The sequence below is a fragment of the Falco biarmicus genome, chromosome 4, assembly GCF_023638135.1.
Source record: "Falco biarmicus isolate bFalBia1 chromosome 4, bFalBia1.pri, whole genome shotgun sequence".
Classification (NCBI taxonomy): Eukaryota; Metazoa; Chordata; class Aves; order Falconiformes; family Falconidae; genus Falco; species Falco biarmicus.
The window spans coordinates 87,650,456-87,665,809 of NC_079291.1; the positions used below are offsets into that span (position 1 = coordinate 87,650,456).

At 52.2% G+C, this 15,354-nt stretch overlaps 2 protein-coding genes across 2 annotated transcripts in view; one reads left to right on the top strand and one right to left on the bottom strand.

Moving 5' to 3' along the window:
* Positions 1-461: 461 nt before the first annotated feature.
* SCNN1G (sodium channel epithelial 1 subunit gamma) lies at positions 462-12,597 on the bottom strand. The gene is made up of 13 exons (XM_056338091.1): positions 12,501-12,597; positions 11,956-12,286; positions 10,843-11,137; positions 10,245-10,438; positions 9,186-9,289; positions 8,566-8,729; positions 5,497-5,595; positions 4,160-4,277; positions 3,595-3,673; positions 3,452-3,509; positions 3,031-3,092; positions 2,754-2,829; positions 462-2,344 (listed from the first exon to the last, which is right to left on the bottom strand). The coding sequence occupies exons 1-13, from the start codon at positions 12,529-12,531 to the stop codon at positions 1,955-1,957; spliced, it is 2,001 nt and encodes a 666-aa protein (XP_056194066.1). The 5' UTR covers positions 12,532-12,597; the 3' UTR covers positions 462-1,954.
* Positions 12,598-12,921: 324 nt separating this feature from the next.
* Positions 12,922-15,354, top strand: part of USP31 (ubiquitin specific peptidase 31) — a 34,317-nt gene continuing 31,884 nt past the window's right edge. Inside the window, exon 1 of the mRNA XM_056336123.1 lies at positions 12,922-13,659. Within this exon, the coding sequence (XP_056192098.1) occupies positions 13,066-13,659 (594 nt within the window). The 5' untranslated portion in view covers positions 12,922-13,065. The remainder of the gene's footprint in view (positions 13,660-15,354) is intronic.

Sequence of the window (15,354 nt, forward strand, 5' to 3'; positions counted from 1 at the left end):
ATGGGGCAAGTCCAGTGGAACAAGCAATGTTATTTGCTGCTGTGTTCGAGAGGTGATGGGGACAAGGAATGGTTTGCACTGGGCACCTCTCTCCGTGTTAGAGAAAGGGCTCTGAGGCAGAGCAAACCCCGTTCTCTTCTCCTGCAGTCTCCCAGGGACTGTCCAGGAGTGGAACTGCCTGGGGACACCTGAGGTTCCAGCACCTTCAGTCACCTTGCTGGCTAATGCTGCTTTCTGAAATGCTTGCACCCCCACCCTACTCCACAGCCAGGTCTAGCAGCAGCCTGCAACACACCGGACCTCTGCAGAGGAGCTCAGCACCTGGCAGCCCCAGGGCAGGCACAGGCAAGTCTCATAATCTCTTAGGATGCCTGCAAGGAAGTAACTCACCTATCGCTGATTTACAAAAAAAAACCCACCAAAAAAACCCACCAAAAAAACCCAAACCAAAGCAGTTATTCAAAAATATATCTTTATTTTTTTCAGTTTATCAGCTATTTAAATAATTCAGTTAAAATATGTTTTATTGCACATTAAAGAACCTTTCTGGATTCTCACTGTCCTAAATAAAATAAGCTTATAAAGCGAAAGGAAAAGAAAAACTTTCTGACACACACAAACACACACAGGCCCTGAATCACTCTTGCTCTATAGAACCCTAAGCAGCCAACCCAGTGTAGGCTATATTCATCCTCAACATCTATACAGCGTGCTCTAGGCAGCCAAAAATTGGCAATGGTAGGAGTCAGGTGCAGGGCTGGGAGCCAGGGGGAGGGTGCTGCCACCTCAGCTGGGTGCCCAGGTCTCTCCACAAGCCCCTGGCAGGTGCAGGCAGCAGCCTCCAGCTTGCCCACAGCACTGGGAGGATCTGGAGCGATGGAAGTAGCACAGGAGGTAAAATGCAGGTGTTAATGCAGTACCATCGAATGGAGGGAGCATATGAAATGTGGGTGACGCACCAGTGGGGCAGATGTATCCTCTGGCCGCCTCCTTTCAGGGCTGCATGCAGAGCCCTGGGCAGCTCCGAGTGGCTCTGTCCCCTCACCGTCCCCTCACCAGGGCAGGCAGCCGGGGTGGTGAGCCAGGGGGCTGCAGGAGGGAATTCCTTGCCTGGGGTTGAGCAGGAAGAGCAGCCAGCTCCCTTTGAGGGTTCTGGGAAGTCACGTGTGGCCAAGGCCACATGCTGTTTAACGAGCTCCTCTGAGGTGGTGTTTAATGGCCGGGTTAAGTGATGTTAAATGAAATAAGCTTGCAGAGTATGCAGTTCATCATTGTGATCTGAATTAGATTTCATGCCCTTTTCAGGTGATTCTTTTGGGATGACTTAAGTTCTGTGTAATAACTTGCTCTACAAGCACACCTATGGCTATCCTATCTTTCCATCTCAGAACAAGGAGCCCTTCAGGCCACCTCTAGAATCAGGTTCCTAATCAAAATTCAGCTTAAGAGCTTTCCTTTTATCCATTTTGTGCTCTTCCCAGACCTCTGTCATACCCCTTCCTACAAATGTCATGCTACATTCCTGAAAGCCCTGGGTTTTTCCCACAAGTCAAGCCACACAGCAGAGAGCAATTAGCATAAATACTCCATGTGGCATCAATCTTCCGCTGTGGAGTAATTCCTGCCCGCATATAATGGGGTGTGTGCAGTTGGTTGCTAATGCATGCCTCTGTCTGGCAAGACATCCCAGCTCAGTGCCACATCCTGCTCCAGCCACGTCCTGCAGTGATTAACTTGAGAATTGATGCTGCTTGAAATTCCTAATGTCTCTGAGCCCTTGGCTTTTGTGTCTGAGCTTTGCTCAGAGAAGCTTTGACTGCAAGTTCAATCCCTGAATAAGGGTCTGACCCGACAGCCCTTCAGTGCTCATTTGGATGCATGCCTTTCACCCCTGGACACGTGGATCCAGCACCCACCTCTTATTTTGGCACCTGGATGGGTGGATAAATAGGCGTCAGTGTTGCCCAGCCTCCAGCGTATCGGGCAGCTGCTCTGTGAAGGCAGTCTCTAGCCGCAAAGTGCTGTAATTGGGGGGGGGAGTCCTGGGCAAGGGGTTATCCTGTGGCAACGGCAGGCGGAGGGCGGTGTTGAAGGTGGGCAGGTCCTCATCCATGCAGACGGGGTTGTCGTGGCCCTGCCTCTCCAGATCACTGGCCTGTGGAGCCTTCCCTGACCGGTCCCGTTTGCGGTCGTTCCACCATTTCTTTGCCTTTTGCCATTGGCGCCGCATGACGATGGAAAGCGAATCAATGAAGAAAACCTCGACGATCTCAATGACACAAACAACTGAGCAGCTCATCCAAAGGCCCAGCTGGCCTCCGAAGTTGGAAAGAAGAATGACAAGCTGGAAGAGAAGAGAGCACAAGGTTATTGGCTCCTGTGGGCGCCAGGCACACATCCACGGCACGGTTATGGCATGCAGGGAGGCTGTGCCAAGCTAGGGCACCCAGGCTTTCCTGAGCACTACTAAATGCAGCAGGTCCTTCCTCTGCTGCCTGTGTTATCCTCTGCTGCTGCAGTTACTTCGGGCAGCCCTCAGGCTGCCCCGGTGCAGGGTTTGGGGCTGGACAGTTAGAAAAGCAGCCCCAGGTAAAAGGGCAGGACTGGGCGCCCTGGGTTGCACTGTCCAAGAACAGTTTCCTGCCCCTGCCTGGATGGGACCACTTCTCTGGCCAGACGAAAACTTCCAGCCTGTCTGGGAGGAAGAGCCACGTCTTCCTGGGGCTGAGCAGGGACATGCTGCGCTCGCTTACTGTGTTGGCAGGATTCTCTGAAATGAATCTCTCATTCAGGTCTTTGTAAAACACCATGAGGTTTGCAAGGTCCGTCCTGAGAAGAGAAACAGAAGGCAAGCTGAGGGTTTAGTAAAACAATAACATGAAACATACTGAAAAACTATGCAAATAACCAGTTGGACCAGTAGGGCTGGGCCGCTCTAAGGGAGCTTTTTCCTCAATTGCCATCATTAGGGCTGCTGAGATTATATCTGAGCTTGAGGTGCAAGCTAGAAACACATACATGGAAACTTACTTGTTCAGTTTCTTGTTGATTTTTTGCCCTTTGTCCCAAGAGAGAACTCGAAGCATCCAGTCCTGGAAAACATGACAGAAAATACTGCTATAGCTGTGTGTGCTTGTGTAGAAATCCTTCAGAAATGGCGCTCACGCTCCATAGCTCCTTGGACCAGTGTGGGTGCCAGAACTGAATGTATGTGATGGGCCACCTGTCTCCGAGGTGATCTCCCATCCCACACGCCAAATTTTAGTTTAATGGTGAGCTCCTGGAGGGGAAGCCCTAACCTGGATGTTACAAACCCAGCTTTTGGGAGGAGCATCATCGAAGTGCTAATGAATACCCCAGGGCCCCACTGCTTCTGCGCTGAACTGCCGGGTTTATTTAATGCCTTGTTATGCCATGCTGCTGTCACAGCGGAGTGTAATTAGGAACTGACCTCTGACACAGTGGATGGCCACTGGGCGATGCTGGTGGTGAGCGCCCATTCCTTGAAGCTGGAGAGAGAGACAGGCTGTCAATTGTGAGCTTGAACTCCCATGCACACACAGCATTTTATCTCTGGTTGTGGGCAGGACTTACCTGCAGGCATCTTTGCAGATTTGCTGGCAGCCCAGCTGCTCCTTCACAAACTTTTCGTGCAGCCTGTAGTAGCAGTACACTGCAAGAAAGGACATGTGTATGGGAAGCTGGAAAGAAAAGCAATGATCTTTTGCTACCTGTGCTGCGGTGGAGCTTCTGGGGTGTAGGTAGCCTTTGTGGCCATCACCTACGTGGTAGGAATAAAAAGATTTACACTATAAATATTGCAAAATACTCTGAGAAGTGGTTGTCACTTGCTGTAGGCACAAACAATTGCCTCACCCGGTCAAGTCTTCCATTGACGCTTCTGTGGTGTGCACAGATGACAAGCAATAAGGACAACCGTCAGAAACAAGTCAATCTAAATAAGAGAGGCAGTTTAAGGCTCTGCAGTATGGGGTCTTAAGTGGGCTAAGGCAGATTTGCCTCTTCCCAGAGCACTGTGTGGCTGGGGAGGTGCTGGGTGCAGGCAGAGTTGTGCTGGCCAGGGATCATGCTGTGGACGGATGTGGCTCACATCGGGTAGTTGAGGCACGTGCAGTGCGAGAGGTGTTTGAATACTTACTCCAGTTGGGGTTTTTCTTGTAGTTGCAGTACTCTGCCCCAGCAGGTAAGGGCTGCGCATACTGGGCACAGCCACACGAGTCCACCATGGCCTTCTGAAAGCAGGAGTGCAGGCAGATCTGGGGGAGATAAACCAGGAGTTGGTGAGAAGCACAGTCTGCTGTGCTTCTGCAGCACCAAGGTCCAGGCTCATATGCACCTAAAAACATCCTCTGTTTATGATAGTAGCGGTAAGATGGGAACCCTGTTTCTCTCGGCCTTCACGCTCTGTTGTTAGTGAATACAAATACAGGCAGAAAGTGCTGTGGAGGATTTAGGCTCTAGTGCAAGAAATAAGAATATAACCTCCTCCCAGAGGTGGTTTCTGTGAATGCCCCCACTTCTCTTATAGACACCAAAAGCTTCAGTGTTGCTATTGCTCTTTCCACAGCCAAGGAGGAGGTTTTCTGTCTACCACGGCATGCGGTCCATGAATCAACAACTAGGTGTGGGAAGTGACTCACTGGTGAAAATGTTCACAGCTTCGACCAAATTGTGTTAGTGCATATTTGGAGACCTGAAGTTGTAAGGATTTATAGCGTGATAGAGTCAGTGTTTTGCGCTAAAACACTTAATCAGCTGGAACAAGCAGGAACTGAACTTCTCTTTTTGAAATCCCAGTCATCAAGCCTGTTGGTCCCAGTCCCAGCCTTCCTGAGCACTGAGTTTCGGTGAAGTAGTGTTATTAAAAACCTGAGATAATGTCTGTGTGATCCTACCTGGCAATACATCACAGCAGATTTCAGGTATAATACCCCATAAAATAAAAACCCAGCCTAGCCACAGGCTTTGCAGTAGGCAGCAGCTAATATAATTACAATTCTTCAAGTGGAGAGTGCCAGAACAACTGACACTCTCCAAGAGGACCCAATTACAGAAACCATGCAAAATTAGTGGAAACTTACTCTGTAAACAAACATCCTGCTATCTGGATACTGATTAGATGGTATCTGTTATTCTTGGAGTCCTAAAGGTCACAATTTCTGGCTTCAAGGGTTACTAAGCTGCAACATTTACTTGGCCAATATTTTCCAGTCTCACATTGCTTGAAAATTGCCTAATGAGCTGATGTTCTCCCTTTATCTAACAGGGCGCCTAAGGGAACTTCAAACATCAACCACTTAAGAATAAAACTTGGATTTTGAAAAGTGCTGTGATATTTTACATCAGTGGTTAAAAGCAGTGACCCTATGCCTGGACTAGTCACAATCTCAGATCTTGAACTACAGGAATATTATAAAGGTTTATATGAAGGTAGTTTTCAAGCGACTGGTAAAAAAATATATATAACAGATTTACCTGGAGTGAGTAGCTCTTGTTATAGAGGTTTTCTACTGGTATGTCAGCACCAGTCTCTGTGCAGTCACTGTAGGGTTTGCTCAGCTTGCGAGACCGAGTCTGAGAACCAGAAAAGAACAAACCTTGGGTTTTGGAATTCACAAAGAAACCAAAGGATTTAGTGGCAGTTCATCACAATTCTGAAACTGTAAGTGATGGGGTGGGTTTGAAGAGCATGTTTACCTTTTGCCATCTCAAATGATTTGTCAACCACTTGCCAAAACAAGGTGGGTTTTTTTGGTAATACCTATTTCCTAAAACACTGCTTTGGCTGGATTACCTGCTGTCTTTGTTGAAAACCTCTGCAGGAATGCCAAGATGGTATAATCATAATGCTGACAATTTTTCAAAGCAGAGTAATTTATATATGTTTTCTCTCATTGTAAAGTCCCAGAGGTTATGCATCATTTATCCTGGATATATATTTGCATTTTGTTGGAAAGGGGGTTGGTTTTTTTGTTTGTTTGTTGGTTGTTTTTTTTTTGCTTTGCTCTGACGAAGACCCACACCTTCCTGAGCTGCTGTTGCATTGGCTGCTCCTGTTCTATGGGTAAAACAGCACTTGAGGCTCCACTAGCACTCAATGGCACCCCTCTAAAATCACTTTGTATCAGATGCTTGTTATCTCCTTCAGGACTTTTTACAGGTACTGCTTTGACCTTTCTTCTATGATGAATGCTAACACCTTTTCCTGTTCTGCAGTCTCTGCCCAGAGAAAAGAGCTCTGAAATGTCAAGTGCTTGTGCCTGCAAGGTCTGCTGAAACCAGGGCTGGGACCTCAAATGCACAAGACCTGATTCAGGCTACATCATCTGCTTCCTGCAGGCTGCCTTACCCACTCAGCCCTAAACTCTTACTATCTTTCTGCAGTAATTATCCACTTCATAACAAAGAAAGTGGCCTGAAACCACAACAAATGTCATCCATTTAAGAATCCATTCACCTATCTTTCTCTACAGAGTTTAAAATTAGGGGCTGATACCTACAAAGGATCAATTTAGTAGGAACCTGAGAAATGCCTGCTTACCTTTAAGGCACTGACTATAGATCTACAGGTTACTGGGTCAAGCCTGATAGCGAGCATTACCATTTTCATCTGCAGCAATAGAAGGCTATGGGCATGTATGGGGCAAGTCAGGTCTTTTAGGAGGATGCTCAGATCTCTCTTTGGAGGCAACACAGAAATATGGGATTTCAATATCAGAGATGGATGACTTCTGAAAACTGAATGAAACCAGCTTTTAATATGCTTTTAGCTTCCGCCGACAGTCTAATGCCAGGACACCTGCCTCAGTTTGCTGCTGTATCTTTCAGCAGATGATGGATCCTTTGTATAGAATTTTTTTGTCATGGCTTATACTCCTACAAAAGCTTACTTGTTCATTCAGGTACTGAAATAATTTCCAAACTAAATATTTAACTAAAGCACTGAAACTCCTACCAAGCAATGCCTTGTTTGCATTCCAAACATCTTGGAATATTTTTGGAGGCGGGGGGAGAAGTCCTAGTACACAGCAGAAATACGTGAGCGATAACCTACACACTGACGTTCGAATTGGGAAACTGTGACTGCCACCCTCAAGCCTGTAGCGAGCAGCGGTGTGTGTGGCACACGTCTGCTGTGTCCTCCTTCATGTACTTGCATGCGGGTACAAGGACTGATCCAGCACCTGGGTGCTGCAGCCCTGTCCTGACAACCACGACCCCCCTTGGCAGGCTCTCTGGAGTATCCCTTCACTGGCAGTACAGTGATCATCAGCTTTTGTTTTGAGTCCAGAAATCATGTCCAGCTTCTACGTCGGCTGTTACATTATGGTGTAATCAGATCACTTCCTCATGCCAAATCTTTTAAAGATAGCCACCGAGATATGGTCATCTTGTTTTTTTATATTACATGCAACAGTCCAAATCTACTGTGCCAGGAAAACAATACATTAAATATTGAGACTCTGCCTGCAGTGACTTTCTCCTGTGCGGTGTAAGAGTTATAAAGAACAGTCTTGCGAGACTTTGCCTCCTTTACATCCTTCTGGTTTCAATACCTCCTATTCACTTTTTGTTTGTTAGGTAACATTTATCACAGCCGCTTAGTCCAAGCACTTGCTGCCATAGTTTTCCAGACAGCTGGAAGATAGTTAAGTATTTGCACATTTTAAAAACCATCAGCCCTGTTTTTAATGTCTTTTCTAATGCATGAACTATCTAGATCTGGCACACCCAGCCAGGACAGATAAGCAGGGTGGCTGATGCATTTGACTCAACCATCAGTGAAGAAAAGGCAGAACTAAAATGCTCACTTAACAGCCTATCCAGATGAAAGGGGAAAGTCTGGCTTGCCAGATGGCACCGCTTTCATTTCTCCACCACAGAAAGAAGCCCCTTGGGTCAAATGCCTTGTCTGTGCTACACTAATTGGGTAAATTTGGAGCTGAAGCCCTCCCTGCCCTGGCTGACAGCAACAGCAAGATGCTTCGCTAAGCTGGCAAAGGCAGTCACTGCCCACGAGGTTTTTTTACAGCTGGGATAGCAGAAACTCAGCAAAATGAGACTTACGCCCCCAAAACAGTTAAAAGGGCTGCGCTGCAGTTGTCTCTACAGACCTGACCCTAACAGGTGTTACCCACAGCTCGAGCTCATTCTCTTCCCCCGTGCCCTGTATGTAACCTGTGTGGGATGCAAACTCTCTGCTTATTGCTAAAGAAAAAAGAGGCACTTAACAACACATTTCCGTGGTTGTGGATTTTGCTGTGAAACAAACAAACAAAAATCCCCTGGAAGCCAAGGGGCTGGAGGAAGGAGAGAACAAACAAAATCCCAATAGCTGTCTGGTTTATAAAGACCTGCTTTTCCACAGTGCTATCACAGGATTTTCCTTGGGGCACTTCAGCTGCCCAGGTGTGAGGTATTAGATGCCTTCCAGCTGCTGGCTACGTTCAAACATCATATCTTCAAACATCATATTGGTTGATATTTACATCTGTTTCAAGGAAATGGTGCCGAGCACCTGGAAACAAGATTGCTGTCACTCACAAAGTGCATTCCTATGGAGGTGGCCGCTGCGGTCTCAATTTCTGTGCCAATGTCTTCAATGAAGGGATATTCGTTTTGGTCATGGACAATGATCTTGGCTCCTGTGGATGTCACCAGGAAGGGGTTGTAGTCTGCTTCGTCTATATACAGAACAACCTGCAATCCTGAAGAACAGAGACAAGGTAGGAGCAGAGTTGCACCGGAAGCCAGAGCCAATTTTTCTGGTTTGGGAGAACAGCACAGTTTATTTAATGTTACCTGCACTTAAGTAGAACTATAACAATCAAGCAAAGCCTTTGCAGAGCTACACTGAGACACTCACAGCAAGTAACGTCCCTCTGCGGTCCCAAGTACAGCAAACAAATAATTTCAACCACGTTCTACGGGGACACTTACTCTAAAAGTTATATAACTGAGAAGCAGTCATTTCAGATGGAAAACATTAGTGATGCAATGATATTATCTTTGTATTCTCTGGCAATAGTTTGCACTAGTTCAAACAAGCATTTCCCCAATCAGCTTGCAAATCTAGAGCCAACACATCAATCACTCTCCAGTAGGATCCAGTTCGCTGAACCGCTTGTTATCGAATAGTTCCTCTGTAAACTCAGTTCCCTTACCGTACTCGCTGCCTCCCGTGGAGGTGCTGAGGATCGTCCCGTTTTCTCCGCTGTTGAAGGTATAGCAATTGCCATGCAGGGGATGATGGAAACGAGTGAAGTGCCTGAAAGAAGCAAATACTGTTACATTGCCCTCTGCAGCGAGAAAATCGGCAGGCTGGGGGATGTTGTTTTGGCAGAGACATAGCAGGACTAGGCGTTTCCTTTCTTCCCGGCCCCCCCACCCCCAAGCAATTTATTTTGCTGAAAGTGTGGATCTTTTAGTATCTTTAAACTACATGGAAATATGATCTGGTTTAATAGCCTGAGGAAATTAAAAGTTTAGGAGGTTTTCATGTGGGAATGGGGGCTGAGAGGTTGGGGGAAGCAGATTTACAGAACTAGCAGGAAGGTGGTGGGGGAACACGACAAAGTCCTCTCATTTGACAGCCAAGTGCCTAAAGGAACACAAATCTTCATTTTTTTAGAAAAGATGTCAGAGCCACTGTCACGCTGGGGAGGCTGAGGACACACCCTTGTGATTCAAGCAGAGTCCTGTCTTTCCTGTGAATACCCCCTCCCACTCGAGCAAATGTCCTCATTCCAAGAAAAGACGTTCTGCATTTGTGTGATTACAGACACAAAATGCCTTCAGTAATGAGTTACAGCACAGCCTGCTTTGTGCATGGCAGTGGGAAAACCGCTAAACCCGTGTACATGTGCCATCTTATCCCCACAACTGCATGGGAGAACTCTGCTGCTACCCCTAGTATGAAGGGATGACTCCCCTGCTACCCGGACACACAAGAACTGTACTGCCACAGTAAGCAGGTAGATTTGATTCTGCCAAAAAAAAAAAAAAAAAAAGGTTTAACTGAAATGTGGACAGCAGAACACGAAGACAAACGAAATTAAAGAGCATAATCAATCAAAGTTCATAAAGACACGAATGTTTGCCTTCATTTAAATATGGAAATGGTTCCTGCTGGAATTACCAAATATTCTGCTGCAAATACCAAATATTCAGTTCCTATATATTACATATCTTGGAAATAACCTGTTAAGCTGGCAGGCACTGACCTTTTGTCACAAGATAGGCCATCAAAGAAACATGTCAGTAGCAGGTCATCAGCAGAATAGCTCAATTTTTCTTTAGTCTCCAGGGGAATCTGTGCCATGATGTTCATGTAATGCAGCTTGTACCATTCTTGGATAGCATTAACACCAGAACTGAATGTATAAAGTGCACACTCACTGCTGTTGTTTGCATCGCACTGATAATTACAAAGGGGAAAAAGTGTTTCAGATGAAATGAAATTATGTATTCTACAAGGCACGTGTGATACTGTTTCTCTTCCGCAGTAATAACCAGGTATGAAGTTACAGTGGCACAAAGGGGCATCAAAGACCCTTCATGCAGGGCTAAGATGATCAAGTATTTCAGGCCCAAAGCAAAGCTCACGGGAGGCACCGAGTCTCTTTGGGCAGACTTCAGGAAGGTGTTTCTCCTCCACGGTGCCGGGGACGAATCCACAGGCAGCCATGGTTGCACGGGCGAAAGAGCAGATGGAATAAAGCCACCTAAGCAAGCAGTAAAACTGGCTGGAGGGATACCAACCCAGAACACCCCTTTGTTGCCCCACAAGGAACTTGCTGGCCAAGGAAGAGTGACACTCACCAGCTGAAAGCCGATGATATCATTTGAATCCCCAGAGTTCACTATGGACGAATCCTTGTGAAAGACACTGCCCTCTATTTTCCTCTTGTGGCCACTGCGAAGGTCAGTTGCTGTCCTAGAGAAGTCCTCAAACTTCAGCAGAGGGATCTGTTTGAAGAAGTCACTCCCTGTGCTGTTCCACTCACCCACTGACCGGCGCACCTTGGACTTGCCCTCTGAAAATCCGTAGAAAGTCTCCAAAGCTTTTTTTGTCTCTTTGTCCAATTCAGATAAATAGTCTTTCATGGAACTGTACCTGCATTGGAGACAACATGGTAGAAAGTGACGTCCCATCTCACCCCACCACCTCGCTGCAGCGTTTTGGCCGCTGTGCTGCGAATCTCATTGCTCAGGACAGAAATCTTTGTCATGGGCTCGCATCGACCTCTTACTACCACATACTACCATAGCTATGCCCAGGGAGAGTTCTCAGAGTGGACCATAGGAAGCAAAGCAGAGCGAATACAGAGAAAGTCCTCACAGATTCCCAAGCCCCTTGGAGGCTGTGTTAGCAAACCCGAGGAGGCAGAGCACGTGGAAATAAAACTTCTGCACCTATGCCAAGAGGCACTGGAGAGCTGGATCACCTGCTGGGACCAGGGTGGGTAGCTGGCAGCAGAACAGATATCGATGTAAAGTGTAATTTGGCAGGAGAAAAAGTACTGTTGACTGATAACGTCAAAGCATCCTATAAGGAAAGAAGGAGGCAACAGAGAGGCGACGGATGTTCCCTTCCCATTCTTTGGCAGACACCGTTGTCTGCAATCCTGGGACTTTGGTCCCGGGAAGAAGGGAATTTGGAGAGAACCACGGAGCTGCCCGGGCATTGCCTGGAGCGGCAAGCTGAAGCGACTGAGCCTCGCTCAGCAGGCAACAGCCGAGGGGCGCCACGGTAACCCGGTGTGCCGGGCACAGCACAGAGGTGGGCGCTACCCGGGGCGCCGCCGAGGGAGACCCCGCGGCTGGGAAGGGCTGGCGGAGCCGCGGGGGCGGCGCGGGGCTGCCAGCGCGGTGCCGGGCTCGCCGCGGGGGGGTGCCCGGGCCGGCCTCCCGCCAGCGCCCCCCGTGCCTTACTTGTAGGGGTTGATGTTGCAGATGGTAACGGCGGGGAAGGGCAGCTTCTGGAACTGGACGGTGACGGAGACCGAGGCGCTGTAGTAATTCATGAGGAGCTCGGCGCACTGCCAGAGGATCAGCCCGACGGCGCTGAGGGTCAGCAGGATCCAGATGAAGCGGCGCAGGCGGCCCCGGGACACAACGATGCGGCGGCAGCCGTGCGTGTTGGTGTTGAGGCAGTACCACCGCATCAGCTCGCTCAGCGTCGGCGCCTGCGGGCCCCTCACCGGCAGCGTCCGCTTGATCCGCGCCGTGATCTTCTTCCCGGGGGCCATGGCACCGGCGGTAGCTGTGGGGAGACACAGCGCGGGCCCTGAGCACGGCCAGGGCCGGGGGGCCCGGCGCCCTCCCGCCGCCGGAGCCGCCCCCGCACTGGGGGGGGCCCCGCTCTCCCCCGGCACCGAGCCGTGAGCCCGGCCCCCCCCGCACCGGCAGGCTCTCAGCCCCACAGCGGCGCGTCCCGGGGGCAATAGCGTCCTGCGAGGCACGGCGCCTCGCCTCACCTCGGCCGCCCTCCGGTCCCGGCGGGGCCATGCCGCGCTCCCGCTGCCGATGGGGACGGCGGGCGGCCGCCCCGGCCCCTACCCCCGGCCCGCCCCGCCCCGGCCCGCCCCGCCCCCGCTCGGTGGCCGCGCAGCGCCGCCCCACGGCGGCCGCCGGGGCCGGCAGGAGCGGGCAGGGTGTCGCAGCGAGCGCCAGCAAGAGCCCCACGGGCCCGCCGGTGGGCGGCACGGCGCGGCGTGGCGCCAGCCCGCTCCCGTCCCGGCGGGGACGGGGCGGTGCCGGCGGGGACGGGGCGGTGCCGGCGGGGACGGGGCGGTGCCGGCGGGGTGGGGCGGTGCCGCCCCGGCCGGCCGTGCCAGCAGCAAAGATGGCGGGCTGCGTCGGCGCCTGCCCGTCGCTAAGGTGGCGGCGCGGTCACGTGCCGGCGCGCTCCGCCCCGCCCGCTGCATGGCGGCGCCGTGAGGCGGCGAGCCGCGGCGGCTGCGGCCCGGCGGGCGGGCGGGCGGGATGCGGCGGCCGGCGGGCTGAGCGGCCGGGCGGGGATGTGCGCTGCGCCGCGCAGCCATGTCGCGGGTGAGCGGCCCCGGGCCGGCCGGCAGCGCCAAGGAGAAGCGCTCCTTCAGCAAGCGGCTCTTCCGCGGCCGGGCGGCGGGCGGCGGCGCCGGCTCGGCCCCGGCCGCCGCCTCGTCCCCGTCCGGGCGGTCGCTCGGGGGGTTCATGAGCCGCGTGCTGAAGACCCTCTCCACCCTCTCGCACTACAGCAGCGAGCCCGAGCCCCGCGGCCCGCACGCCCCGCGCCTGCCCCCGCCGCAGGCGGCCGGCGGCCTGGGCAGCTGCTTCCCGCCGGGCCCGCCTCGCAGCCCCGAGCCCCCGCCGCGGCCCGCCGGCGGCCCCGAGGCCGTGCCTGGCGTGGCGGGGCTGCGCAACCACGGCAACACCTGCTTCATGAACGCCATCCTGCAGTGCCTCAGCAACACCGAGCTCTTCGCCGAGTTCCTGGCGCTGGAGCAGTTCCGCGGCGGGCCACCCCCTGCTGCCCCCAGCCCCGCTGCCGACGGCCCGCCGCCTGCACCCGGCGAGGTCACCGAGCAGCTGGCGCAGCTGGTGCGGGCGCTCTGGACGCTGGAGTACACCCCGCAGCACAGCCGCGACTTCAAGGTGAGCGGGGCCGTCGGCCGGAGGGGGCAGCTGCCTCGCCCCTTCGAGGTGGGAAGGCCGAGCGTGAGGCAGCCGCACCTGCCAGGCCTCGTCTGCTCGGTGGTGGCCCTTGGGCGCCTGCCTGCCTCGGCCTGGGCCCGCTATGGCCCAACGGTGCCCCTGGCCTGCCTGCAGCACCTGGGGCTGGTGGGAGCGGCTGCCCGGCCCACGCCGGCGGTGACACCAGTGCAGAGGTGTCACGCCACAGGCCGCCCAGTGGCTCCGCTCCTCAGGGCGTGGCAGGGCCTCGTCGCGGTCCTGGCGCTTGTACCATGTCAAAAGCCTTCTGGCCTTGCCAGCTGCGTGCCAGGGGCTCTGGAGAGCTGCTCGGGCTTGCTGCTGTCCTTCTGGAGAGGCAGACCCCAGGCGGTGGCGGCGTGTGGCCAAGGGACAGTGTGCTCCCGTTGTCAGCCGTGGCGGGCAAGCGCCTGCAGTTGAGTGCCTGCAGTTGAGGTGCCGCCACTGCCTGCCTTACTGAAGGTGTTGAAAGCTGGCTGATGGCTCTGCTGCTTTTTACTGGTGAAAGCGTCCATTTTGCTGTTTCATAGCTTTGTCTTGCTGCCGTTAGAAAAGTTGCAACTAATTGTTGTTGCGGCGCTGGAGCCATAAGCGTGCATGGGAGGAGGAGGAGGAGGAGGCGGCTGTTGGGAGCTGTGCCCCACCGTCTCCCGAAGCACTTGGGAGTTTGGGCTGATTTGGGGAACGCACTTCAGGAGTACAAGGTCATAACCTCCTGCTTGTACTAACTTGTGTTTAATACCGTGGCATTCTCCCCGCTGGGGCCCTCGCACCACAGTTTGATCCAACAGTGCTGGCTCCTGCCCTGCCCCGCTGTGTAGTGCTCTGCACCACTGTGGGCATTGCGCTTGCCCCAGGAATTGCTGTAGCAGAGGGCATGGCCTTTGCACCTACGGTTTAAAGATGCCCTGCAATGCTTTTGGATGAAGTAAGACACAACTGTTTTAAAAGCTTTCCAGGCCTGCCTTGCTTCTTGAAACAGTAAGAATATTGTGAGGTTTTGTTGTGACAGCAGTTCCCTGGCATATAAAACTGTTTGGCTGTGTGAAAGAACGAGAGGGTAGGAGGTGGCTTCCAAACCATTAACTTAAAGACCTTTGCTTTAGGGGAGTTTTCTTGCAGAGTGAGTTGGAGAGGGAATGCACAGATGCATGAAAGTACGGCAGAAATGTAGTTTGCACGTTCCTGGGCTCTCTGCCCTCTGTTCAGATGAGGTGCAGGAGCAGGTAGGGCAGTGGGTACTGTCTCTCTGGTCTGCACTCCCTTGGTGTCTGTTGGATGGTGGGATGTCTGAAAAGCTCCTCTGAGGTGTCAGTGGTCTTTGTTATGCTGAGGTGTTTGGACTGACACAGGGCCGGCACCCCCTCACTTTGCTTCTCCTGTGTTTCCAGGTGGTTGCGTCCACCCTTACCCACAGCCGTGTAGGGGTGTTCCCTGGGGAGCCTAGCTGTTTGTCTTTGGAGTGAGGGTGCCTGTCCTCTCTTGAGGATGCCTGGCACAGGTGGCCACACAGGTGTTGGGTAGGGACCATGTGCAGCAGGTGTTTTCAGGAGTGTTTATTGATGGAGGAGTGCTTCGGATGCTGTTTTGGTGCACCCAGTCCTGGTGGCACTGCAGGGCCCTCACCTTTATCATAGT

Excerpts from the sequence above, each read along its gene's own strand:
- SCNN1G (XM_056338091.1), bottom strand. The coding sequence starts at position 12,531 with ATGGCCCCGCCGGGACCGGAGGGCGGCCGAG. Across the intron at positions 11,138-11,955 it reads TGCAACATCAACCCCTACAA|GTACAGTTCCATGAAAGACT; the intron begins GTAAGGCACGGG and ends TCTCCAATGCAG. Across the intron at positions 8,730-9,185 it reads CACGGGAGGCAGCGAGTACG|GATTGCAGGTTGTTCTGTAT; the intron begins GTAAGGGAACTG and ends TCTGTTCTTCAG.